The following is a 25,420-nucleotide window of genomic DNA, read 5'->3' on the forward strand; positions in this document are numbered from 1 at the left end:
GACTTTTCGGACACAGGCAAGTCGTATTTTTTACACAGTGCCCAGTGGATTAATTTAGCAACTCGGTCATGTTTAGCTTTGTAATCAGTTTGCGTGATTTTGCTGCACTCACAGATGTGAAACAGTTTCAACTTTATCATTGCAAAGTCGGCAATTTGGATTGTCAGTGGATTTTTGTATCTTCGCTTTCATGGCATTAGTTTGTAGTGCTTGCTCTTGAGCAGCCAGTATTAAGCCTTCTGTTTCTTTCTTGATGGTTCCCATCTTAAGCCATGCCCATGTCAAGTTGTTATCACATCATCATTATCATCATCATTTAAGTTCCTACTGTGAACCAGTGTTCAGGAGAGGATAGGGTTTATTTAGCATTATGGAATGGGGTTCAAGATGAGCGATGTGAGTCAAATTTGAAAACTCACAAATTGGTAGGACGATTTCTGCTTAAACCTGTTCTTTTTAAGGAAAGTCAGCTGATCATCTGCTCCTACTGATTCTTGTTTTGTTTTGTTTTTTTATTTTTTCAGCTGTACCAAAAAGCAGAATGAGAAAATTTCCAGCAAAGACCTTGTAGTTGGGTCAGTTTGTAAACATGGTTATGATACTTTCGAGTTTTTGTCATTAAGGTATTTTTGCCTCACAGATAGATTTTTCTGGCTAAAATACTTACTTAACTGAGGAAAAGGCAATCTACAAATTTAAGAGGTAGTCACCGAAACACTTATTTCTTAATCATACAGGAAAGTGCTTTCTTTCCAATGCAAACAGGCTAAGAAAACAAATTAAGACCCTTTAGAAGAGGGAACTCAAAAAGAGCCGTGGTGGTGCAGTGGTTAGAATGGAGTATTGCCCGCTAACTCTAACCACAGCCAGGAGTTTGATCCTGACTGGCTCAAGGTTGACTCAGCTTCCATCCTTCCAAAATTGGTAAAAATAAAGACCCAAATTGTTGGGCGCAAGATGCCAACTCTGTAAACTGCTTAGAAAGGGCTGTAAAAGCACTGTGAAGCGAGATACAAGTGCTATTGCTATGAAAATGGAATCCCGTAATGGGTAAAACTGCTTCAATTCATTTTGTCTGGCTTAAGAGGGGGGGAAAAGGGGGATTGTTAGCAAAAACAAGAACAGAAAGCCAATCCCAGGCATTATTGGCCTAAAGCTGCCCAAAGTTGCGGCATCGGTGAGATGAGCAGCATAGAAATTTAATAAGTAAATTTGTGCATCTTCTTTCTAACTATACAAGAATCTGGTGGGGGGGAGGGGGGAATAACTTCCAGTTATTTTTTTAAACTCCTGAACACATTTAGCAGAGGCTTTTGTAATGATAAACACCGGTGTATGAAAGATAGGAACTCAAACGTATTTTGAAGTCATTTATTTTTCACGATCAAAGAACAATTTAATCTGTGCCAGCTAGCATTCTGTATTAGTCCCTGCTTAGCGAACATTTGCAGTTGTGATGGTGATGGAAAAAAAATCACAACCGGTCCTCACATTTATAACCTTCTTGGGTCTGTCACGCAAAGGAAAGCTGAAGATCATCAGCAGAGTTATTTCACTTAGCGGCTGCTTCACTTAACAACTAAGTTGCGAAGCCCAATTGTGGTTGCGAAATGAGGACTTTCCAGTAACAAATACAGTTCCTGGTTCTGAGCAATAGAGCGAGGGTGTTGTCAGTTTCCACCTGATGTGAAGGAAAAGCTGTGCACAACATCTTCTGGAACAGCTATGAAAAATAAATTGACATTTACACATAGCGTGAAATATGGAATGATGCTTAAGACAAACAGATAGGGTGAAAAATTGTTTTGCAATCATTTTGCCGCAAAAATAAGACTTCAGTGCCCTGTCCAGCTTGAACAAAGAAGTTCCACAGATCCGCTGGCTCTTATCAGAAAAAAGTCAAGACCTAACAAAGCTTAGCCCTCATGCCCAGGGGGCATCTGGCAAGTAACTAAGGCACACAGGTTTTTTCACGGCTGTATTTGTGATTGTCAGAACTGGACAGGAAAATTCTGGCGATGGAGGAATTAAATCTTTATAGCTCTCAACTGCTTCTTCGCAAATCATCGCCTAAGACAGGGGTAGGCAACCTTGGCTCTTTTATGACTCGTGGACTTCAACTCCCAGAATTCCTGAGCCAGCTGTGCTGGCTCAGGAATTCTGGGAGTTGAAGTCCACGAGTCATAAAAGAGCCAAGGTTGCCTACCCCTGGCCTAAGACATACTGCTGTCCCGAGTTTCCTAGAATTGGATCTCAGGTTAGATAGGATGTGGGAGGAGGAACACTTAATGCAGTTGTTAATCCATACCAAAAATGTATGGCTACACAACCCCGTGCCAAAGTTTACAACCGTCCGGGTACGCATCTAGGGAAACTGATCTGCTGATCAACTGAATGTCAAGTAAGGAACGCTTCTGTTAGAAGCCCGTGTGCCATTCTCTGTATTCCTGAATACCACATATTGTCATTCAGGCATGAGTTTTATTTAAGATGTTATAGGATCGATCTTTCAGTCTTCCCCTGAAGAGTTTTACTTGCTTACTTTCTGTGGGGTCCTTGGTGCTCTTTGCGCTTGGTGGGTTTTCTTGCAGACGTTTCATTACCAAACTAGGTAACATCATCAGTGCCGGCTTACTTTTCCTCTGCCAAATTGTCTAATGCTAACAGGTTCAAGGCACCTTTGGTTTGGATCCATCCAACCTTCTATAAACTCCCAGCATTTGCCATTCAAGACATTCATCAAGGAAAAGGGACAATTGTAGCCTATTAGACTACAATTCTGATCATCCACAGCCCCTGATCCTCTTTAGCTTGTGATCCTAAGTGCATTGCCATCCACCAAAGCCTGATTCCGCTGAAACGGACCGTAACAGAGGTAAATTAAAGACCCAGTTAAAACCAGCCTGTTCCTTATGCTGCATAAAACAGAGTTTGGTGAGGCAGATCAAGAGTGGGTTAAAACAGGCAAGAATTACCCATCAAATCTGGTAGCATTGGAGTTAGGCAGAGGGATTTCTTCATACGCTATTTTCATGTAAGGATATTTCATGGGCAAAAACCAGTATTCCAGGTTATAAAACAAGTAAAAACGATGATCCAGAACAACCTCCTCAAGTATCCTCAGTAGATTGAGGAAGAACTCCTTCACTGAATGGTAAGGCTTGAAGGGCAAATAGAAATTCCTAATAGCTAATGCCAAGGATTTGTTTCCCTGCGCTCCGAAGAGAGTTGTCTCATTGCCCAGGCAAAAAGGCTCTCCGCTGAACAGAGTAATGGTTGTGTAATTTGTTTGGATCTTCTTGAAAATGGTCCCCAGCTCAGCCAGCTTCTGGTAGGTCCGTAGTACAAATTTGGAGCATTCATACGCCTCAAACCAGACACGGGAATTTTTTTCGGGACTGCTTTTGACCATCCAGGTCTCATAGTAAATGCCAGTTTCATTGTCGTATTCCACCCATTTTGCCATTTCATTGAATATAGCTCCTAAAAAGGGGGGAAAAACACAGTTATATTTTACAAACTTACTTGCACAACTGTGCAGATACTATTTTATTTATTTTATTTCATTTATTTTATTTTATTGCATTTATATACCGCCCTTTCCCTGAGGACTCAGGACGGTTTACAGGGAGTTAAAAATCAACCATACAAAAGTTAAAACCCAATTTAAAAAATATTAAATCAACCCTGTACTATTAAAAACCCCAATTAAAATGAATGTCTCCTCAGCCTGGGCCCGAGAGCTCAAAGAGCCAGGTCTTCAGGCCCCGGCGGAATGATCGGAGGTCGGGAGCAGTCCTCAGCTCCACCGGCAGCTGGTTCCAGAGGGCAAGCGCCCCCACTGAGAAGGCCCTATCCCTGGGTGTCACCCGCCGGCAATCTCTTACCGGCGGGACCCAGAGCAGACCCTCCCTGTGGGAGCGCACTGGGCGAAGGGCGTTTGATGCCGGCAGCAGGTGTTCCCTCAAATACCCCGGACCCAGGCCATTTTACAAAACAATCCAAACTTAGGGGGTGGGAGAAAGTTTTACCACTTTTGCTATTTTGCAGCATTGTAATTTATTTTTGGGTAATTCACCTCAGGGACAGCCTCACATCTTTATTTATTTATAAAGTACAGAACCTCATGGTAGTCCTCGACTTACAGCAGTTTGTTTAGTGACCATTCCAAGTTACAACAGCACTGAAAAATGTGACTTATGACCATTTCTCAGAGTTACAACCTTTGCAGCATCCTCATCCTCGTGATCAAAATTCAGACACCTGGCAAGTGGTTCATACTTATGACCGTTGCATCAGCATCCTGGAGTCCTGTGGTCCCCTTTTGTGACCACCTGACAAGCAAAGTCAATGGGGAAACCAGATTCACTTCACCACCGGGTTAAGAACTTATCAACAGCCGTGATTCGCTTAACATCTGTGGCAAGAAAGGTCGTAAAATGGGACAAAACTCACTTAACATACATCACATTTAACAACAGAAATTTTGGGCTCCTAAGCTGAGAACTACCTGTGTTAAATAAAAGATGGTGCCGAATCTCCAAGGACTGCAGTGCCTCATTATTTCATTCGGATTCCAGAAAAGAGCAGAACGTAAATTGCTGATAGCAATTTATTTATTTGTTTCTTTGTTTGTTTATGACAATTTATAGGGCCACCCACTCAATCTCAGTGATTCTGGATGCCTTATAGCAGACATGTCAAACACAAGGCCCGGGGGCCGGATCCGGCCCGCGAAGTGGTTTCATGCAGCCCACGAAGCCATCCTGGAAACAGTGAGGGAACGGCCCCCACTGCCTTGGCCCTGGCCCAGAGACCCTCCTTCTGCCAGAGACCCTCAGATCTGTCCCACTCCTGCCCGGGCCCCCATAGGCACCCTTGATGCCAACGATGTAGAGCTGGCCACGCCCACCCAGTAGGCCATATGCACTCTAGCCACGCCCACCCAGTAGGCCACTCCCACCCGGCCCCCTGAGGGCAACCGCAATGCTGATGTGGCCCTCAATGAAATTGAGTTTGACACCCCTGCCTTATAGAAATAAAAACCCAATATGCGAACAATAAAAACAACAATCCATCTCCACACCCCCAATTCCTTAAGGCAGGGGATATTTCCATAGGCACTCAAGGAGTCAGTGGTTCCATCCATCACCCAACCCATCAGCACAGCTTCCATCCAGTCTCCAGCCTCTTCTAGCACCTAAGGCTGTAAGGGGCTGGGTGGGATATAATGAGCTTGGTTGTGTTAACATCCATGACAATTCTGTCCTTGGCGATCATATATTATTATTTTATGTTTTATGACTTGCCACCATTTGTTTAGTCACCATTCAAAGTTACACCGTTCAAAGTTATAACGGCACTAAAAAAAGCCACTGATGACCCCTTTTCACACAACCGTGGTAGCATGGTGATGTGATCAAAATTCAGAGGCTGCGCAACTGCCTCTTATTTATGAGGGTTGCAGTGTCCCAGGGTCATGTGATCAACTTGCAACCTTCTGACCAGCAAAGTCAATGAAGAAGCCAGATTCACTTAACAACTCTGTTACTAACTTAAAACCTGCAGTGATTCAGTTAACAAGCGGCAAGAAAGGTCGTAAAATAGGAGAAAACTCACTTAACAAGTGTCTTGCTTAGCAACAAGAATTTTAAGCTCAGTTGTGGTCCTAAAGCAAGGATTACTAATATACCACCCACATCCACTGGCAGAGAGGTGCTAGGATAGGTAGGTAGGTAGGTAGATAGGTGGGTGGGTGGATGGATAGATAGACAAACAGACAATGGATAGATAAATAAATGATGGATAGATAGATGGATAGATAGATAGATAGATAGATAGATAGATAGATAGATAGATAGATGGATAATAGATGATGGATGGATAAATGGACAGAGATAATGGATGGATGGATAGATAGATAATTGATGGATAATAGATGGATAGATAGATAGATAATGGATGGTTTGATAGATAATGGATGGATAGATAAGATAATGGATGGACAGACAGACAATGGATGGATAGATAAATGATGGATAGATAGATAATAGATGGATAATAGAGGATGGATGGATGGATGGATAATGGATAGACGTATAGATAGATAGATAATGGATGGGTTGATAGATAATGGATGGATAGATAAAAGATGATGGATAGACAGACAGACAGACAGACAATGGATGGATGGATAGATAGATAAATGATGGATGCATGGATAGATAGATAGATAGATAGATAGATAGATAGATAGATAGAGGATGGATAATAGATGATGGATAGATAGATAATGGATGGGTTGATAGATAATGGATGGATAGATAAGATAATAGATGATGGATGGACAGACAGACAGACAGATTTCAGAACACAAGCAGCAGGCAGCCACTCCATCTATCTTTGGTGAGTTACCCATTTACCTGAAATTGTAGCCACCTGGACCAGGGTGCCATTCTCCTTCCAGTGGGCATCATCAATCCCTTCATAGAAACAGGCCGCCCCTTGGTTACACCAGAAGGGGGCGGGGTCCTCAGGCCGCAGGTGTGGGAAGGTGCAGTTCCCAAGCTGGAAAAGCTCGTACCATTCCATTGTGTAGTTCTTCCCAGTCAAGGAGCTTCTGAAGCCCACAGCATCATGCATAATTTTCTGGGAAGGAAAAACAAACAACAGGCTACAGAGACAGACCAGTAAGCTAAGATTGCAACCCACCCACCCACCCACCCCACCCCGCCCAAACGCAGGGAAAAGCAAAGCAGCAAATATTCCATCAGGAGCTTTCAAAGCTGCAAAGTTCCCAACACAATCAGCATTTTGGTTTCTTAGAAAAAATTCTGCATTTCCCCAAATCTTTCCTAATCTTTGGCTCCCCTCCCCTCCGAGAGCCATTTGGCCTGAGAGGATGCAAGACCTGAGGGCGCAACTGGCATTAGGTTGTGGCTTATTTAAGCAAGAGACCCTGATTTCAAATGGAGACCCCGAGTTCAAATCCAGCCCTCTAGCCACGAAAGCCGGCTAGAGGACTTTCATCCAGTCCCTCTCTCTCAGCCCAACCCACGTCATAGGGTTGTTGTTGCAGGGAAAGGTGGAGGAGGAAGGTGTGGTGAATATGTTTGCCCCTTTTCCACCTGGCTGACCTAGACTGACAGGGATTTTAATTATATTTACAATTCTAATTTTATTCTTTAATTTATTTTAATTTATTTCAAATTTTATTTTTTAATTTACTGTACAGAGAGCTTTAAGTTTTGATGTTGTTAACCGCCCTGAGTCCCTCGGGAGATAGGGCAGGATATAAATCCCATTAATAAATAAATAATAAATAAATTTGCGAAAATTAATAAAGGCGGAATACAAGTTAAGTAAATAAATAACGTCTTCGTTTCCATGCTGAAATTCGCTGTTCCCCCCCCCCAAAAAAATAGAATGTTCTCTCTTTTTCCTTTCCCCTACCTTTGTTCCCTATTACTTGCTTTTGTATTTTCGTATTTTATAAGTCAGGGGTTGTACCCAAGCTTGGCAACTTTCAGACCGGTGGACTTCAACTCCCAGAATTCCCCATCCAGCACGGCTGGCTGGGGAATTCTGGGAGTTGAAGTCCACAAGTCTTAAAGTAGCCAAGGTCGGGGGCCCTCATTATAAGTGAATCAAAATCGTAATTGGGAGGAAAAAAAAGAACTTTTAAAAGAGCCTTGGTGGAGCAGTGGGCTAATGCCTCCTTAAGTAACACCAGCTGCCTGCAATTAGTGCAGGTTCAAGTCCCACCAGGCTCAAGGTTGACTCAGCCTTCCATCCTTCCGAGGTAGGTAAAATGAGGACCCAGATTGTTGGGGGCAATTAAGCTGACTTTGTAATAATGCCGCTGGGGGTGTGTGTGAAAGCCCTAATCAGCAGGCATATACATAGAATGAAGGCTACTGCTAAGCACATTGATTTGTGCTTTAGATTGTAAGCCACCCTGAGTCTTTGGAGAAGGGTGGGATATAATAATAATAATAATAATAATAATAATAATAATAATAATAATAATAATAATAATAATAATAATAATAATAATAATAATAATAATAGCAGCCTTGGTGGAGCAGTGGGCTGATGCCTCCTTAAGTAACACCAGCTGCCTGCAATTAGTGCAGGTTCGCATCCCACCAGGCTCAAGGTTGACTCAGCCTTCCATCCTTCCGAGGTAGGTAAAATGAGGACCCAGATTGTTGGGGGCAATTAAGCTGACTTTGTAATAATGCCGCTGGTGTGTGTGTGTGTGTGTGTGTGAAAGCCCTAATAAGCAGGCATATACATAGAATGAAGGCTACTGCTAAGCTTGTAAGCCGCCCTGAGTCTTCGGAGAAGGGCGGGATATAAATGGAATTACAATAAAATTTTTAAAAAAATAAAACTTCTAAGTGCCTAATCTCTCCCGCCCGGAAAGCAACACTCAAAGCCTCCGGGGAGAACGCGGGACACCCCACCCCACCCCCCCCCCCACACACACACCCAACCTCATCAACCTCGGGATTTTTACTCCGGGATGACCTCGGAGGGGCAAGAGCGGGGCGGCTGGGCTCCAAAACCCAACCGGTCCTACCAGGTGGCCCAGAAGCCCTCCGTACTTGAACTCCCAGACGGGAGCCTGCAAGCGATAGACGGCCAGGACGTCGGTCTCCCGCATCTCCGGAAGGGCAGAGCCGCTCGGGCAGAAGGTGTAGCGCGCTTGGCAAAAGGGATCCGGCCGGGGACGGCGATCGAAGCGCCTGCGAGACGAGAGAACCGTCAACGGAGGGCGCAAATCGCTCCCTTCGCCAGTCCCGGGATCGAAAGGGCTTTTTCCCCGCTGCCTCCCGAACCCCAGCCCGGCGCTGCTTCGGGCCCCGAGACTCGCCTGTAAGGAACCGGCCAGCGGCCCTGGCCCTCGCAGGGCTCAGCAATGCTGGCGGGCGGCAGAAGCAGCAGCAACGGCGGCAGCAGCAGCTGCAACCCGGGCACGCTCGGCTGCCCCATCCCGGCCGCGCAAGAGATCAACGCTTCTGATCTTGCGCGCTCCCGCCGTCAGCTGAGCCGGGCCCGGGAGTCACGTGAGCCGGGAGTCACGTGAGCCTGGAGATCAGCTGGGGGAGGATTTCTTTGCGGGCTGCCCCAGCGGGGACCAAAGAAGACACACACACACCAAAGAAGGGGTGTGTGTGTGTCTTCAAACTTGGCCCTTTTATGACTTGTGGACTACAACTCCCAGAATTCTTCGGCTAGCATGGCTGGCTGAGGAATTCTGGGAGTTGAAGTCCATGAGTCACGAAAGGGCCAACTTTGAAGACCATTCCACCCACCCACCCCCGGGGTTTAAAACATGCTAAGAACAGCCAGGGGAATTGGGAGGAAAAGCGCAGAGAAGAGCGAGAAAGATGATTAAGGGATCGGAGGCTAAAACATACTAAGAACGATGGCAGGAATTGGGTATGTCTAGTTCAGGGGTGAGCACCAAAGAATTGAAGCCTTTGAACTATGGTGCTGGAGAAGACTCCTGCGAGTTCCTTGGACTGCAAGGCGATCAAACCGGTCAGTCCTAGAGGAGATCAACCCTGACTGCTCTTTAGAAGGCCAGATCCTGAAGTTGAAACTCAAATCCTTTGGCCACCTAATGGGAATGAAGGACTCACTGGAGAGGAGCCTAATGCTGGGAAAGGTTGAGGGCAAGAGAAGAATGGGACGACAGAGAATGAGGTGGCTGGATGGAGTCACTGAAGCAGTAGGCGTGAGCCTAGATGGACTCCAGAAGATGGTATAGGACAGGAAGGCCTGGAGGAACGTTGTCCATGGGGTTGCAGTGGGTTGGACATGACTTCGCAACTAACAACAACAACAGTTCAGGGGTAGGCAACCTCGGCTCTTTTATGACTCGTGGACTTCAACTCCCAGAATTCCTGAGCCAGCTATGCTATGCTGGCTCAGGAATTCTGGGAGTTGAAGTCCACGAGTCATAAAAGAGCCGAGGTTGCCTACCCCTGGTCTAGTTTAATGAAAAGAAGGACTGAGGTGGGGGGGACATGACAGGAGTGTCCCAACTGACCGGATCTGATCTCTTATTTCTTAAAAGTTTCCAACGTATTTAAGTCTTAGGGTACGCTCAATCCACACAGCTAAGGCAAGAGATGATTAGGAGGCTGGAGGGTAAAATATTTATTTATTTATTTATTTATTTGTTTTTATAAACCGCCCTTCTCCCGAGGGACTCGAGGCGGTGTACAGAATAAGGTAGGCATACAGAATGAACAATAGTGAAAACAAACAATAGTAAAATACAAACTGGGACCCCAATTAGAGCTATCAGGCCAGGCCGGACTGCTGGAACAGGTAAGTTTTTAATTCGCGCCGGAAGGTGCGGAGGTCGGGGGCCATCCAGATTTCGGTAGGTAAGGTGTTCCAGAGGGCTGGCGCACCCACTGAGAATGCCCTCCCCCTGGGGGCCACCAGCCGACATTCCTTGAGCGGTGGCACCCTGAGGAGGCCCTCTCTGTGGGAGCGCACAGGACGGTGGGGTGCTGACATTGGCAGAAGGTGCTCCCGTAGGTAGTCCGGACCCATGCCATGTAGGGCTTTGTATGTCATTGTTAGCACCTTGAACTTCACACGGAAGGCAACTGGGAGCCAGTGCAGCGCACGGAGGAGAGGTGTGATATGGGAGTATCGGGAGGCTCCCAAGAGTGTCCGTGCCGCTGCACTTTGCACCAGTTGAAGCTTCCGAGTGGATCTCAAGGGCAGCCCCAAGTAGAGAGCGTTACAGTAGTCTAGGCGAGAGGTCACAAGAGCATGGGTGACTGTACGTAAGGCATCCAGGTCCAGATAAGGCCGTAATTGGCGAACTAGTCGAACCCGGGAGAAGGCCCCCTTGGTCACAGCTCCTATGTGATCTTCCAGGGAGAGCTGCGAGTCAAGGAGGACGCCCAGGTTGCGGGCCCTATCAACAGGGGGTAGTAACTTGTCCCCGATGTTAAGGGATGGGATGTTCTGAGTATCCTGGCTTGCCGGTACGTACAGCCATTCAGTCTTGTCCGGGTTCAGTTGAAGCCTGTTCCTCCCCATCCATTCCCGTGTGCTGAAATTGGGTATGACTAGTTTAGTGAAGAGAAGGACTGGGGGAGGGGCATGATCACAGTGTTTCAATATTTAAGGATCTGCCACTAAGGAAGACAAGGTCTTCTCCAAAGCACAGAAGGCAGGACAAGAAGCAATGGATGGAAACCAATCAAGGAGAGAAGCAGTCTAGAACTAAGGAGAAATTTCCTGACTGTTAGGATAATCAGTGGAACATCTTGTCTCTGGGAGATTTAGGTACTCCATCACTGGAGGCTTTTGAGAAGAGATCAGAATAGAGCTGGAAGGGACTGTGAAGGTCTTCTAGTCTAACCCCTTTTCAGCAGTGCTTTTTTTTTTTTTTTTTGGTCGTAGAACTCACCGGAACAGAGTTCCGGCACTTTTTTTTTGGACAGATTTTCCAAGTTTTAAAAGTAACTTTTGAAAATTTGATGTTTGGACCACGTAGACCTGAATCGCTCTATCGAGGCTAGCAGGTCGGTGGCAAAATCATTAACACGGTGTATGTGGGCTGCTTGTGTGTCGAGTCCAGTGCGTGTGTACTTTGTCCAGCTACTCGGCTTGGGGCACTGCTCGGCTTGTGATTGGTCATGTGGTTGCGCACTGAGTGCTTACTGCAGGCGATGACCGTTATGTTTTGTTACACAACTGATGTGTGTGGCTGTGTGTACAGTGATTGACTACATGCCAAAGGTAAAGATTAACAAGATCTGAGTTCCGTCACCCTTTTTCATACAAAAAAAGCACTGCATTTCAGGCAAGTAGCTGTCCAGTCTTCTTAAAAGCCTCCAGAGATGGAGCATCCATGACTTCTGGAGGCAAGCTGTTCCACGGGTTAATTGTTCTCACTCTTAGGAAACTTCTCCTTAATTCCAGGTTGCTTCTCTCCTTGATTAGTTTCCATCCCTTGTCCTTCCCTCTGATGCTTTGGAAAATAAATTGACCCTCTCTTCTTTGGGACAGCCCCTCAAACACTGGAGAGATTGGAGAACTATGTGTGTGAAAGGCTATAGAGCAGTGATGGTGAAACGTTTAGAGACCAAGTGCCCAAACTGCAACCCAAAACCCACTTATGTATCATTGGGTGCCAGATGGGTATGGCCCTTTGGGTGGGTGTGGCCCATTGGGTGGGCGTGGCTGCAGTGGTAATGGCAGATTGGGTGGGACTAAAAAGTTCAATCAATCAATTCCAACTTTGCGAGAACTTTTTTTTCCCCGTGAGAAGTTGAAATTGATTGATTGAACCTTCTTTTTTTTTTTGCACACAGCGGCGGAGGCCTAAAGCAAAAACATTTCATAAAACCCAGCTGAAGGCCTAGGACTGGGGCGACGGCGCACGTGCCCACAGAGAGGGCTCTGCATGCCGCCTGTGGCACGCGTGCCATAGGTTCGCCACCACGGCTATAGAGTTTCCTGGTTTAATCAATCAATCAATTTCAACTTCTTGAGGGGAAAAAAAGATCTCGGAAAGTTGGAATTGACTGATGGAACTTTTTAGTCCCACCCAGTCTGCTTTTTACCCCCGCAGCCACGCCCACCCAATGGGCCACGCCCACCCAGCACCCGACAATACATGTGGGTTTTGGATTGCAGTTTGGGCACTCAGTCTCTAAAAGGTTCGCCATCACTGTCCTAGAGCATGTTATTCATTCATTCATTTATTCATTCATATATATCCCGCCTTTATCAATTATGCAATAAAGTCAAGGTGGTGGATGAATCGGTACACCTTCTGTCAACGCTGCTAACCTCAAATGTTCTTGCTTGACAAAAGATGAAGAAGCAGCTATTTCATATGTTAAACTTGTGTATTGCTTTAAGAGATAGGGTTAAGGCTGGGAGGGGGGGAAGAGGAGGATTGTACCTCAAGGCCATCTGACATTAAAGAAGATAAGAACTTGGTGGGTTTCCTAACGGAAGGGAAACCGATTCTTTAAATTAATTGGAGAATATGATTAATGACAAAATTAGAAAGGTGGAGAATTGTGTTTAATATATTGCACAAGGGGGCGGAGATTTCAGATTCCAGCTTCCTTCGAGCAAGCATTTGCCGGTGTATTAGGCTAAATAAAGGACTTTTAAGGTAAACAAAGCTTCAGAGTCACTTGAAAAGCCCATACGTCAGAAACGTGACACCTTCCTCCTCTTATGTTCCCCCTAAAAGCAACCCTGTCAGTGGGTTCGACTGCGAGAGAGTGAGTGGCCCAAGGTCGCCCAGCTGACTTTCATGCCTAAGGCAGGACTTGAACTCGGGGTCCGTTACTTTCTAACCTGATGCCATAGAAAGAGCTCAGGAATAAATGAGAACGACCCAGATGAAAGTGCTTCTTGTGACAGAATATTTATAAGAAAAGCCGCCACTCTTACACACACAGGCTGACTTCTTAGACCAGGGGTAGGCAACCTTGGCTCTTTTATGACTCGTGGACTTCAACTCCCAGAATTCCTGAGCCAGCATGGCTCAGCATGGAAACCTCTCCCTTTCCCCTCACCATGGCTGGCTCAGGAATTCTGGGAGTTGAAGTCCATGAGTCATAAAAGAGCCAAGGTTGCCTACCCGTATCTTGGACCATACATGGCATAAGTGCAAAGAGAAGAATAATTCGTGTCCAGGCGAGGGGTGCCAATAACAAGGGTACCTTGACACGACCACAATTGAGCCAACATTTTTGTGGCTAAGCGAGACAGTTATTGAGTTTCCCCCCATTTTACAACCTTTCTTTCCACGGCTGTTAAGTGAATCACCGCAGGTGTTAAGTTAGTAACATGGCTTCCCTATTGATTATGCTTGTCAGAAGGTCACAAAAGGGGAACCCACGATTCCGGGACACTGCAACCGTCATAAATATGAGTCAGTTGCCAAGCATCTGAATTTTGATCATATGGCCATAAGGGTTCTCCAACAGTCAAAAGTGTGAAAAATGGTCATAATTCATTTTTTCCCCAGGGCCTTCGTAACTTCGAATGGCCACTAAACAAACTGTTGTATATTGAGGACTACCAGGCCATTTCATTAGTGCAAGGAGAACAGTACAGTAGTGGCCAAAATTGTGGAAACCTTTTGGGAATTTTTTTTTTGGAGGTTTGATGGCTAATAATGCCACTTTTTTTTGGAGTAGTAGTACCATAAAATTATATATCAATGGAAAGATAATTTAATCAAGAATGTAAGGCAACATCGTTTGTTGAATTATCTCTACTGTATTCTATGAAAAGTTATAGCTAAATAACCAGAAAAAGGAAGCACAACTTTCTGAAGTTGATATCTAGTAGGCTTCCTTCATCTGATTGTAGCCAATTAGCATGAGCAATAAATTATCCAAATCTCCCACAGGGGAAAGCCCATCCAGAATCTGGTCCTCAAGTAACCACCGTTTAACAAATAAGTGCATAAGATTAGACAGGAATTAATGAAGCTCAGATAATGCTAGATTGTGGCTGACCATTAAGCCCAGGCCAGGAAGGTCCTTCGGGGCCAGGTAGGCCTCACAAATTCTCCCTCTTGTGTCGCCGCAAATCTTTGGTCAGCTCAGCCCCACGAAGAAGTGAGAATAAGGCCCCGCAGTCTTCCAGGGTTTCCAGCTTATCAACCATTTCTACCAGGCTTTCGGCCACTTCTGGGGAGACTGCAGCAATGGCATTGCGGTGGAACTTCTTCACCAAATCCCTGTGGCTCAAAGGCTTCCTCCAGTGCCCGTAGAAGGTTTCACAATGCTCTTCCCACGTGTTTCCATCCTGGAGGACAACTTTGACCCCACAGTAAAGGCTGTTGAAGCTGGGGAGATTGTCCGGAGAATGCTCCATACTGGTCTTTCGGAGGAGGCCATTCAACTCTGGCCTGGACAGGCTCTGTGGCGTGAAGGATTTGGCCGAGATGAAGCCATCTAGCAGTGCTGCACAGGCGACAAACTGAAAAGAGTGCCTGGCTTCATGTTCAGAAGAAGGAAATGGCCGATCAATGTATCTAATATTGGGGACGTCGAGCACAATGGCCTTGATGCGACTAGTGGGCAGGGGCCCCCCACTCCGGGCAAGGTGCTTCCTTACTGCCAGGGCAGCTTCGGCCATCCAATGTGTCCCCAGATGTGCTGGGAAGCTCTTGAAGGCCACGTCTTGTTGGTCCAACAACCAAGAGTACGACTGTAGGCTCGGCAGTGTCTGGGGCAAGTAATCTGCGTAAAACGCCCCAAAGCCTGACTCGAGGTCCAAAATCAGTTTGCTGGCTTGCAGGCCCAGAGAGGCCAAGAAAGCCGCTTCTGCACCGTGCCGACTGGCATTGCCCATGTGAAGTGGTTTGGTCTGTGTGGCTGCATTGGCCAGTGGGGCACCGGCATACGAGGCAGCTACAGCCAGGGCTTCCTTGCACTTGGATTGGTCGAGGCCCAGGAGCTTTGCGGTGGCTGCAGCACTTCCCATGGTGCCAAGAATGGAGGGTGGGTGGAACCTGGAAAGAGTCCAAATGGCAGCTGTGAGCAGCAGAAGGAACAAGGGCTGTTAGGACAGATGTCTGCTTAGAAGGCACAACAAGGCAAGCAACCCATTTCTGGTGCCCTCAGGTGGAGAGGGATCCCCACAAAGTTGGCAAAAGCTCATCTCTTGTCTTATGCTATTGGAAAAGGAGAACTCACATAGATCTGGGGGACAGTTCTTGTCAGACCATGCACAGTCTTATTGTGTGAGATAACCCAGGAGTAAATACAATAAACAGTGGCTTGTATTAAATGGTGGTTTACTTTACACTAGCTACTATATTATACACCAGGAACAATATACATGCAAGTGTTGATACAGCAGGATCCAACAAACCACAATTGCAGCAGGAAACAGAAGAGAGAAAACACAGCAGCAGAGCCTTCCCTTTTATACAAAGGCTCTTAAAGGGACATAGACCCTGCTGAGTCATCCCCATCATTACATCATACATCTCACATTATACAAGCTGGTTAGCTTCTAAATCATTACTTTGACAGTTCTCCATCAGAAGTTGAAAAGGCTTAAGGATTAAGGCTTCCATGTTATTTACATACGGCTGTTGTCTTCATGTACACAGTTGCAGGTAGTCCACAACTTATGATCACAACTGAGCTCCAAATTTCCATTGCTAGGTGAGACAGCTGTTAAGTGAATTTTGCTACATTCTCTTAACAACCTTGTTAGTGACTTAACCACTGCAGTGATTCAGTTAGCCACTGTGGCAAGAATGGCGGTAAAATGGGGCAAAACTGACCTAACACCTGTATCACTTAGCAGCAGAAATTTGGGGCTCAATTTTGGTTGTAAGTCAAGGAGCCCTATAAATATAAAGAGTCAGCAAATCCCACCTTCACCCACTCACTTGCCTAATTGGGTACCGAAATGTCTGCAAGCAAAATTGGAGTACTATCCAGGACTCCACAGAGGCAAACTGTGCTGTTACCCTGTATGACGTCGTATTCATCGCTTGCCAAATGAAACCCTGTTTGGACTGAGATCAAAGGTAGCCACAGGAACCTCCTTCGGGATATGTGCTGGTTCCTGACTATGTGAGGTTCCTCCCTGCCCTCTTTTTGGGGGGCTCAGGATGCATCACTGAAGCTGAAAGATGAGTGGGACAAGGTCTCCCCTTCTACAGGGGGGCCTACAGGAGTCCCCTCCTCAACATTCTTGGTGCATCCATTGGCCTGGAAGGTTTGGTCATAGGTCACTTTTTTCAGTGCTGTTGTAACGCTGAATGGCCCCCAAACAAACTGTTGCAAGTCGATGGCTGGCATAAGTGCCGAGAGAACAATAGCTTGTGTCCAGGCAAGGGGTGCCCATAAATGATCTGATCTGCCACATGGGAAAGTCCATTCAGGATCTGATGATCAAGTAATGGCTATCTAACAAAGAAGCCCACTCGCCTTTAGATAGGAATACTCAGATGATGCTAGGTAGGGTCATGGGTGACCAGTAAGGCCAACTCAGGAGAATCCCTCTGGGACCTATTTCAAAGCAAGTTTAAAAACAAACAGACAGACAGACCTTTTAGGAAGATTGCTGGCCTCCTTGGAGAAGCTCATCAGTCTGCCTTGCACTTCAATCCCAACGTTGAAAGCCAAGAGCAGGTCGCAGCCAGAGATCCTTTGTTTTTCAGCCACACCTTCGGCAATGGCCATGAGGGCTGACAGCACTGGCCCTGAAGGATGAGTGGTTGGATGCCACGTATCATCAAAATCCATGGAGTGTATCTGTGGGAAGCGGGGAGGGCAGAGAGAGAAATTTTGAGTCAGGGAAATTGAAATTGAGGCAGAGGCTTCACCTTCTCTGTTTTCAGCGCTCTTTGGGATGGTCTTCCTCGTGCCAAAATCAAGATGGCCGATGCTTCTCCTCAAGGCCATTTATTAGTGGTGGTGAAGCAAAACACCAACAGAGAGCAGGAATTTTCAGGGAAGGGAAACTTAATTAAACCCAGCAGGTGGTGAGATACGGTTCTCGTATCCTCTTTTCTCTGCCTAAGAGATATCCCAAAAGGAAAACATGATGGGCAAGATGGTGGGAAGAGCAAGTCAAGGGCCACCTCACCACCCCCCCCCCCCAACCATGTCCTGACTCTGGGATTCTAACAGTGGTGCGATTCAGCCAGTTCACACCAGTTTGGCAGAACCTGTAGCTATTTTTTTGTTGCCCAGGCTCAGAATGGACTTCCAGAAGCTGCATCCACACAGAGAACTGGTTGTTCACATATTTGAATTTCACCACTGGATCCTAACAAATGGCCGCAGCTAGAGGCAAGGCTGAGTGCCAAAGAATTGAGGCCTTTGAACTATGGTGCTAGAGAAGACTCCTACGAGTCCCTTGGACTGCAAGGCGATCAAACTGGTCAGTCCTAGAGGAGATCAACCCTGACTGCTCTTTAGAAGGCCAGATCCTGAAGTTGAAACTCAAATACTTTGGCCACTTAATGAGAAGGAAGGACTCACTGGAGAAGAGCCTAATGCTGGGAAAGGTTGAGGGCAATAGAGGAAGGGGACGACAGAGAATGAGGTGGCTGGATGGAGTCACTGAAGCAGTAGGCGTGAGCTTAAATGGCCTGCAGAAGATGGTAGAGGACAGGAAGGCCTGGAGGAATGTTGTCCATGGGGTTGCGATGGGTTGAACATGACTTCGCAACTAACAACAACAATGGAGGCAAACAGCCACATCACACTGAAACTGGCCGTTTGCCATGTCCTGCCCAATGCTGCTGCCATGAGGCCGTGGAATAAGCTGGGCTTGTTCTACGGCCTCATGGCAGTGGCATTGGGTGCAACGCGCAAGATGGCAAATGGCCGCGGATGGAGGCAAACAGCCATGTTGCGCCAAAACTGGCTGTTTGCCGCCTCCTGCCCAGTGCTGTTGCCATGAGGCTGCAGAACAAGCCGGGGGGCAGTAAGCAACTGGTATACTGGTTCCTTACCTCCGCCTGGCTTGTTCCATGGCGTCATGGCAGCTGCATTGGGTGCAAACAGCCACGTCGCACCGAAACTGAGGGACTGGCAGGCTGTCGGTGCTGATGGACACAGTTGGCCCCCATGCACTTGCTGTGTGCGGGGGGCGATGGTGTCAGGCAGCAGCCGCCCCGGCCCCTGCCTTTCCTTTCCTTGCAGCAACGGCACCCCTGCCCTGTCCCCTGCCTCGCCTCGCTTCACCCCACAGGATGAGCATCCTGCCCACCGTCCCACCTGCTAGAGACCGCCTGGATCTCTCCCAACCCTGCCTGGCCCCCACAGGCACCCTCCCATGAGCAACATTGAGACGGCTATGCCCACCATGACCATGTCCACCCAGTCTGCCATGACCACTGCAGCCACATCTATCCAGTGGGGCACGCCCGCCCGGCACCCGACGATACATAAGTGGGTTTTGGGTTGCAGTTTGGGTATTTGATCTCTAAAAGGCTCACCATCACTGCTATAGGGCATTGCACGCCAAAACAACTAGACACAACAACAATTTTTTTCCCCACTCTGATAAACAACTAATTCCCACAACACTGTCAAACTACCTAGTAGGGCTGTATTACTATTATCCTTCTCATCTTTCCTATTACCTATTTCCTTATCTTCTTATGACTATAACTATGTTGCTTGTATCTTATGATTTATATTGATTGTTTTATTTAATATCCTACTATGATTTACGTTGATTGCTTGTTTAGTATCCTATGACTATCACTGAGTGTTGTCTCTAATAATTTATGATGAATGTATTTTATGATTATCATCATGATTTATCCACTTGTTGCTTGTAGGTACACTGTGAGCTTATGCACCGGAGACAAATTCCTTGTGTATACAATCACACTTGGCCAGTAAAGAATTCTACTTCTAAAGAATTCTACTTCTACTTCTACTAAAAGCAAAAAGCTGAGGTTTGACGTTATTATCTTATTCTGCTGCACCAAAGGGAGTCAGAAGTCAATGCCTTTTCTTTCTCCCACCCCCACTTTGCCCCCCACTTTCCCCTTCCCTTTTCCCTCCCTTACTATTTTCTTTTGTATTTTTGTATTAATAAATATTTTAATAAATAAAGAAAGAAAGAAACAAGCCAAGCTGAACTCCTCAGATCCCAGCACACACCCACTCAGAGCAAACAGATTGAGTGGTGGTTATATGGTCCCCAGCAACTTTCTCCCAACAAAAACCAGGTGGAATCAGAGGGTGGTAGGGAGTACCAGAGCTGCTTACCGCCACGCCGTTCACCAATGCTGCATAGAGCGGAGGCAGCTTGAACGTTGAGCATCCCCAGACAGAACTGGATGAATCCGAGCTGTAGATCTGAAAGAACACCAGGCCTGCTTAGAAGGAACTTTTGCATGTGAAACCAAACAGCTTCCTCTCTTTATTCTCTTCTTCGCTCATTCCACCAAGAGCATCAAGCGCAAGAAATCAGGAACCAGGATAGAGTTCAAAAGTGCTACAAATTGTATCTCGTGCTATCTATACATAGGAATCTGATCTACTAATGGTCAAGGCAAATGGGTGCACAAGCAATGAGCAGGTGCTCCAAAATTCAACAAGGTGTCTGCCAGGTCCAAGAAGTCAGTAAACCAGGACAGAGTTCAAAAAAGTACTACAGGTTTATTCCAAGCAACCCTATAAACAAGAACCTGATCTACTAACGGTCAAGGCAAGTGGGTGCACAAGTGGGTGCACAAGCAATGAGCAGGTGCTCCAAAATTCAATGGTGCATCTGTCAGGTGCAAGACAAATAAACCAGGATAAAATTCAAAAGTATTCCAAGTTTATTCCATGAAATCTGTACATAAGAATCTGAACTACTAACAGTCATAGTGAATTAGCACCAGATAAGAGTCAATGAATTTCAAGGTTTTTTTTATTTTTTTAAAATTCCATTTATATCCCGCCCTTCTCTGAAGACTCAGGGCGGCTTACAAGCTTAGCAGTAGCCTTCATTCTATGTATATGCCTGCTTGTTAGGGCTTTCACACACACACACCCCAAGCGGCATTATTACAAAGTCAGCTTAATTGCCCCCAACAATCTGGGTCCTCATTTTACCTACCTCGGAAGGATGGAAGTCTGAGTCAACCTTGAGCCTGGTGGGACTCGAACCTGCACTAATTGTAGGCAGCTGGTGTTACTTAAGGAGGCATTAGCCCACTGCTCCACCAAGGCTCTTAGGTCCCTTACAGTGGTGTAGTGATTACAAACTGATGATGTAATTGACCCCGTAGTAGCTTGGTCATCTACTACAGACTGGGCAACAGCAGGAGGACCTACTCCCTCTTAGGCAGAACTCACCTACATGGATCCCCGTCATGGGCAAGTAGATGCTGGCCAAAGGCAGCAGTTTGATAGTGGACTCCATGGTTGCTATCATTTGGGGGAACAGGCTGGAACACTACCTCATCTGTCCCATGCTTGCCAAGCCAGGAAGAGGAATCCTCAGATAGAGAACTGATTTAACCCCTTCAATGAACGGAGGGGAGAGTGCTTTAGGAAAAGGGCACCTTGTGCTAATCTCCATAGTGGAAAGAAATAGCAATAAGGACAACCTGTGACAAAATACAGGGCTGTTACCTTAAAAGAGAGGTGGGAACCATGGCCCCTTGATGACTTGTGGACTTCAACTCCCAGAATTCCTGAGACAGCCATGCTGGCTCAAGAGTTCTGGGAGTTGAAGTCCACAGGCCCTAAAAGGGTCATAGTTCCCCATCCCTGCCTTTAAAGATCATCCAAATAACTGCCTAGCCTAAAAGGTGAGCTTTCCTCCCCGAGAATTAGACAAGAGATTGTCTTACCTTGCTGTACTGGATGAGCTTCTGGAAGACGTCAGTTCTGGTGCCCACCAGCCCGACCCCCAAAGTATCCAGAATCATCCGTTTGCTCCTCTGAATGACTCGTTCGGTCAGGTGGCTTGGAGTCAACCCGTGGATCACATTAGCAAAGTTCCCCGTAATATTCTGGCAAAGAGAAACGAAACTGTGATAGCCATGTTTCCCTTTAAACTGTGATAGCCACATTTTCCCTCAAACTGTGATAGCCACATTTCCCCTCAAGCCGTGATAGCCACATTTCCCCTCAAGCCGTGATAGCCACGTTTCCCCTCAAACCATGATAGCCACGTTTCCCCTCAAGCCGTGATAGCCACATTTCCCCTCAAGCCGTGATAGCCACGTTTCCCCTCAAACCGTGATAGCCACATTTCCCCTCAAGCCGTGATAGCCACATTTCCCCTCAAGCCGTGATAGCCACATTTCCCCTCAAACCGTGATAGCCACGTTTCCCATCAAACTGTGATAGCCACATTTCCCCTCAAACTCTGATAGCCACGTGTCCCCTCCCCTGCCATTTTCTCCAGATCCTAACCGACTTGAATTTATCTTCACAGAAGCAAACTACAGGTAATCCTTGACCTACAACAGTTCACTTAGTGACCACTCAAAGTTACAATGGCACCGAAAAAAGTGACTTATGGCAGTTTTTCACACTTAATGACCATTGCAGCATCTCCATGGTCACGTGATCAAAATTCTGACACTAAGAAACTAACTCACATTTATGATGTTTACAGTGTCCCAGGGTCATGTGATCCACTTTTGCGACCTTCTGACTGGTGTGGGAAGCCAGCCCCAACCCAGAGAAGGAAATATTTAATTTAATAATTTAATTTGTATACCGCCCTTCTCCCGAAGGACTCAGGGCGGTGAACAGGGCAATACATAATAAAAAACAAGATACAAAAATTAAAAAGTAATTAAACAGCAATGCCCGTAAGCATGTCCAGTTTTTCTTTACAGCCCCAAGTCTCCCTCCCCCAAGCAGAAACCAGCTCTGTAGATATGCAGATGTAAGCCATTCAGGAAGGTTGAAACTAGAAGATTAAGAAGACAAAGACACCTAAAATCTACATACCACACACTCTAAGATAGGACATCATAGGATTAAACCACAGATGCCAAAAAGGCACACTCAGACTCAGATCAAAGTGCATGCCACAGGAACAACTCCAAACAAAAGGCTCCAGAGGGTATAAAAACCCACTCCCTACATGTGCTTGTTCTCTTTTCTTCTAGAGCCATCTTCCTGTCTGGCTCTCCTCTTCAATAAACTGCAACCTTCTTTTTAAAGCAGTCGCCATGTTGTTTATTCCCGGCTTGGACTGAACCATGATGAAGACTTTTCCTTCAACACTGGCAAAGTCACTGGGGAAGCCGATTCACTGAACAACTGTGTCAACAGCTTAATAGCTGCAGTGATTCACTTACAGCAACTGTGGCAAGAAAGGTCATAAAATGGGGCAAAACCCACTTAACAACTGTCTCGCTTAGCAACAGAAATGTCACCCCGCCCTTCCCCCAGAAACACTTGTTATATCAGAAAATGACCTCATTTCCACAGCCCCCTGTTCTATTGACAACATAGAGAAGTGGACTGAAGGAAGGAAATGGGGCCTGCCAAATTATGACCCACATTCAGCTCCTGCCCGGTTTTTCCAGGCTGAGGGGATGGTCTTTGCCTCTCTCTGGCCTCTCTCTAGCTGCGAAGGGCTGGTACCTGGGCCACACCAACACGGCCACCCCACGCCAACAACTCTCTCCCCAGTGGGAATCCCATAATGTTAACCTTGGCCCTACAGGAGGAGCAGAGGAAGTTGCTTCCCATTCTGCTCAGCTCAACCAGTCTGTGCTGATCTCTGATGGGTCTCTCGGGCCTCAAGGACAATTTCGCCCACCTCGGTTACCTGGCTCTCCTGGGAGGCCAACAGGGATTAGGTCTGTAACCTTCAATAGACAAAGCCACACATCCTTCCCTCCTAAGCCCTCTGCCTAGCCCAAGGGTAGGCAACCTTGGCTCTTTTAGGACTCGTGGACTTCAACTCCCAGAATTCCTGAGACAGCCACGCTGAGGGGAGAGGGAGAGGTTTCCATGCTGAGTTGTGCTGGCTCAGGAATTCTGGGAGCTGAAGTCCACGAGTCATAAAAGAGGCAAGGTGGCCTACCCCTGGCCTAGTCCAAAAGAGAAAAAGACTCCTGCACTTCTCCATCAGTGATCAGCACTCAGATCAGCATAGATTAACTCCAAGGTCAACTTCAGACCAACAATGCTCCAATTAAGAAACTGCCACAGAGCCCTTAGCAAACAGCCCAACCAAAGGATCCCTAAGATTGCCCCCACCCAACACAGACATGCAAGACCCCAGAATATAACTTGACAGCAAAAAAACATTCCTTACTAGCCCCAATGATGTTACCTAGTTAGGGTAATGAAACATCTGCAAGAAAACAAGCAAGCTCAGAAAGCAGCAAGGAGACATCTCCTTGGCTTCAGCTGGAGCATCCATGCCTCCTCCTGGGAGCAAGACATGGAAGAACATACCTTGGCCCACATGATGCCACGGAGAGATGTCCTGCGCCTGCAAAGCCCAGGCTGGAGAGGCTAAGTCTCTTCCTTTTATACATGTTCAAGGGGGAGTGATGGGTGGTTAGTTTCCATGGCCTTTCAACATCTCCAAGTTTCCCCTGCTCTACATGCCTGGTTGGTAGCTGCTGCCCCAGATTGCAACAGCCTCTGGATTGACAGCAAGTCATGTGCTGAGTTGAGCCAAAGGCTTTGGTCTGATGAGGAAGTCTTATGAGTGACGCAGTGGTAGACCCCAGATATCCCCAGGCATTGGCGTGTTGTGAAAGGACACATCTGGAGACAAGGCCCTAAACCTCTTTCATCAATGGGGCTTCCTGGCCAAGGACACAACGGATGCTTATGGGGATTCCCACCATAGAAGAAACACAGCTACTATTTATCTGTCAGCCTGACATTGGTAGGTGGCAGAAACACTGCTACTACAAGTACTTCTTGAGCCCCGCGTTTCTGTTGCTAAGTGAGACAGTGAAGTGAATTTTGCCCCATTTAACCATCTTTCTTGCCACAGCTGTAAAGTGAATCCCTGAGGTTGTTGAGCTGGTAACAAAGTTGTTAAGTGAAGAACAGGTTTCCCCCATTCAATTTGCATGTCAGAAGGTCGCAAAAGGGGGATCACATGACTGTCATAACTATGAGTCAGTGGCCAAGAACATCTGAATTTTGATCACATTACCCCTGGGGTTGCTGCAATGGTCATAAGTGTGAAAAACGGTCATCAGTCACTATTTTAGTGCTGTTGTAACTTCAAATGGTCACTAATGAACTGTCGTAGGCTCATTTGCTTGTAGATGTCTATCTGCCTGACATTAGTAAAGGTAAAGGTAAAGGTTCCCACGCACATGTGTGCTAGTCGTTTCTGACTCTAGGGGCCAGTGCTCATCTCCATTTCAAAGCTGAAGAGCCAGCATTTGTCCGAGGATGTCTCCGTGGTCATGTGGCCGGCATGACTAGATGCCAAAGGCGCATGGAACGCTGTTACCTTCCCACCGGAGTGGTCCCTATTTTTCTACTTTCATTTTTACGTGCTTTCGAACTGCTAGGTTGGCAGAAGCTGGGACGAGTAACAGGCGCTCATTCTGTTACGCGACACTCGGGATTCAACCCGTCAAACTGCCGACCTTCTGATCGACAAGCTCAGCATCCTAACCCACTGAGCCACTGTGTCTCTACTGCCTGACATTAGTAGGTGGCAGAAAGAACATCTCTTGGTCCATCCACACATTGTCCAAAATGATGCAACCCAACCTAAGACATCTCATTGGGCCTTCTGCACATTTGTTTTCAACCTTGATAAAAGTGTCCCTTTTGTTCCTGCCAGGTCTGTGATTTGAGCAGGGAGCCCAATGTATGAAAGACAGTTTCACAAATGTCCCAAAGGTGCTTTTTCAAGAGACAACTGGAGTCTTCTTGTTTTTCTTTGAAGACGTTTTGCTTCTCATCCAAGAAGCTCC

The 25,420-nt window shown here is 46.6% G+C and overlaps 2 protein-coding genes across 3 annotated transcripts; both read right to left on the bottom strand.

Moving 5' to 3' along the window:
• Positions 1–1,363: 1,363 nt before the first annotated feature.
• Positions 1,364–9,006, bottom strand: CLN5 (CLN5 intracellular trafficking protein). Its single transcript, XM_083361763.1, has 4 exons — positions 8,879–9,006; positions 8,585–8,750; positions 6,423–6,648; positions 1,364–3,483 (listed from the first exon to the last, which is right to left on the bottom strand). The coding sequence occupies exons 1-4, from the start codon at positions 8,995–8,997 to the stop codon at positions 2,972–2,974; spliced, it is 1,023 nt and encodes a 340-aa protein (XP_083217889.1). The 5' UTR covers positions 8,998–9,006; the 3' UTR covers positions 1,364–2,971.
• A 5,218-nt stretch (positions 9,007–14,224) lies between these two features.
• Positions 14,225–23,953, bottom strand: ACOD1 (aconitate decarboxylase 1). 2 transcript variants are annotated; one of them, XM_083362828.1, is made up of 5 exons: positions 23,925–23,953; positions 21,347–21,508; positions 19,770–19,859; positions 17,086–17,291; positions 14,225–15,529 (listed from the first exon to the last, which is right to left on the bottom strand). In XM_083362828.1, the coding sequence occupies exons 1-5, from the start codon at positions 23,934–23,936 to the stop codon at positions 14,572–14,574; spliced, it is 1,428 nt and encodes a 475-aa protein (XP_083218954.1). In that variant the 5' UTR covers positions 23,937–23,953; the 3' UTR covers positions 14,225–14,571. The 2 variants fall into 2 exon arrangements, with proteins under 2 accessions (XP_083218954.1, XP_083218955.1); XM_083362829.1 differs by lacking the exons at positions 21,347–21,508; positions 23,925–23,953 and adding an exon at positions 20,847–20,963.
• Between the last annotated feature and the right edge of the window lie 1,467 nt (positions 23,954–25,420).

The sequence above is a fragment of the Vipera ursinii genome (assembly GCF_947247035.1).
Source record: "Vipera ursinii genome assembly, chromosome: 4".
NCBI classification, from domain to species: domain Eukaryota; kingdom Metazoa; phylum Chordata; class Lepidosauria; order Squamata; family Viperidae; genus Vipera; species Vipera ursinii.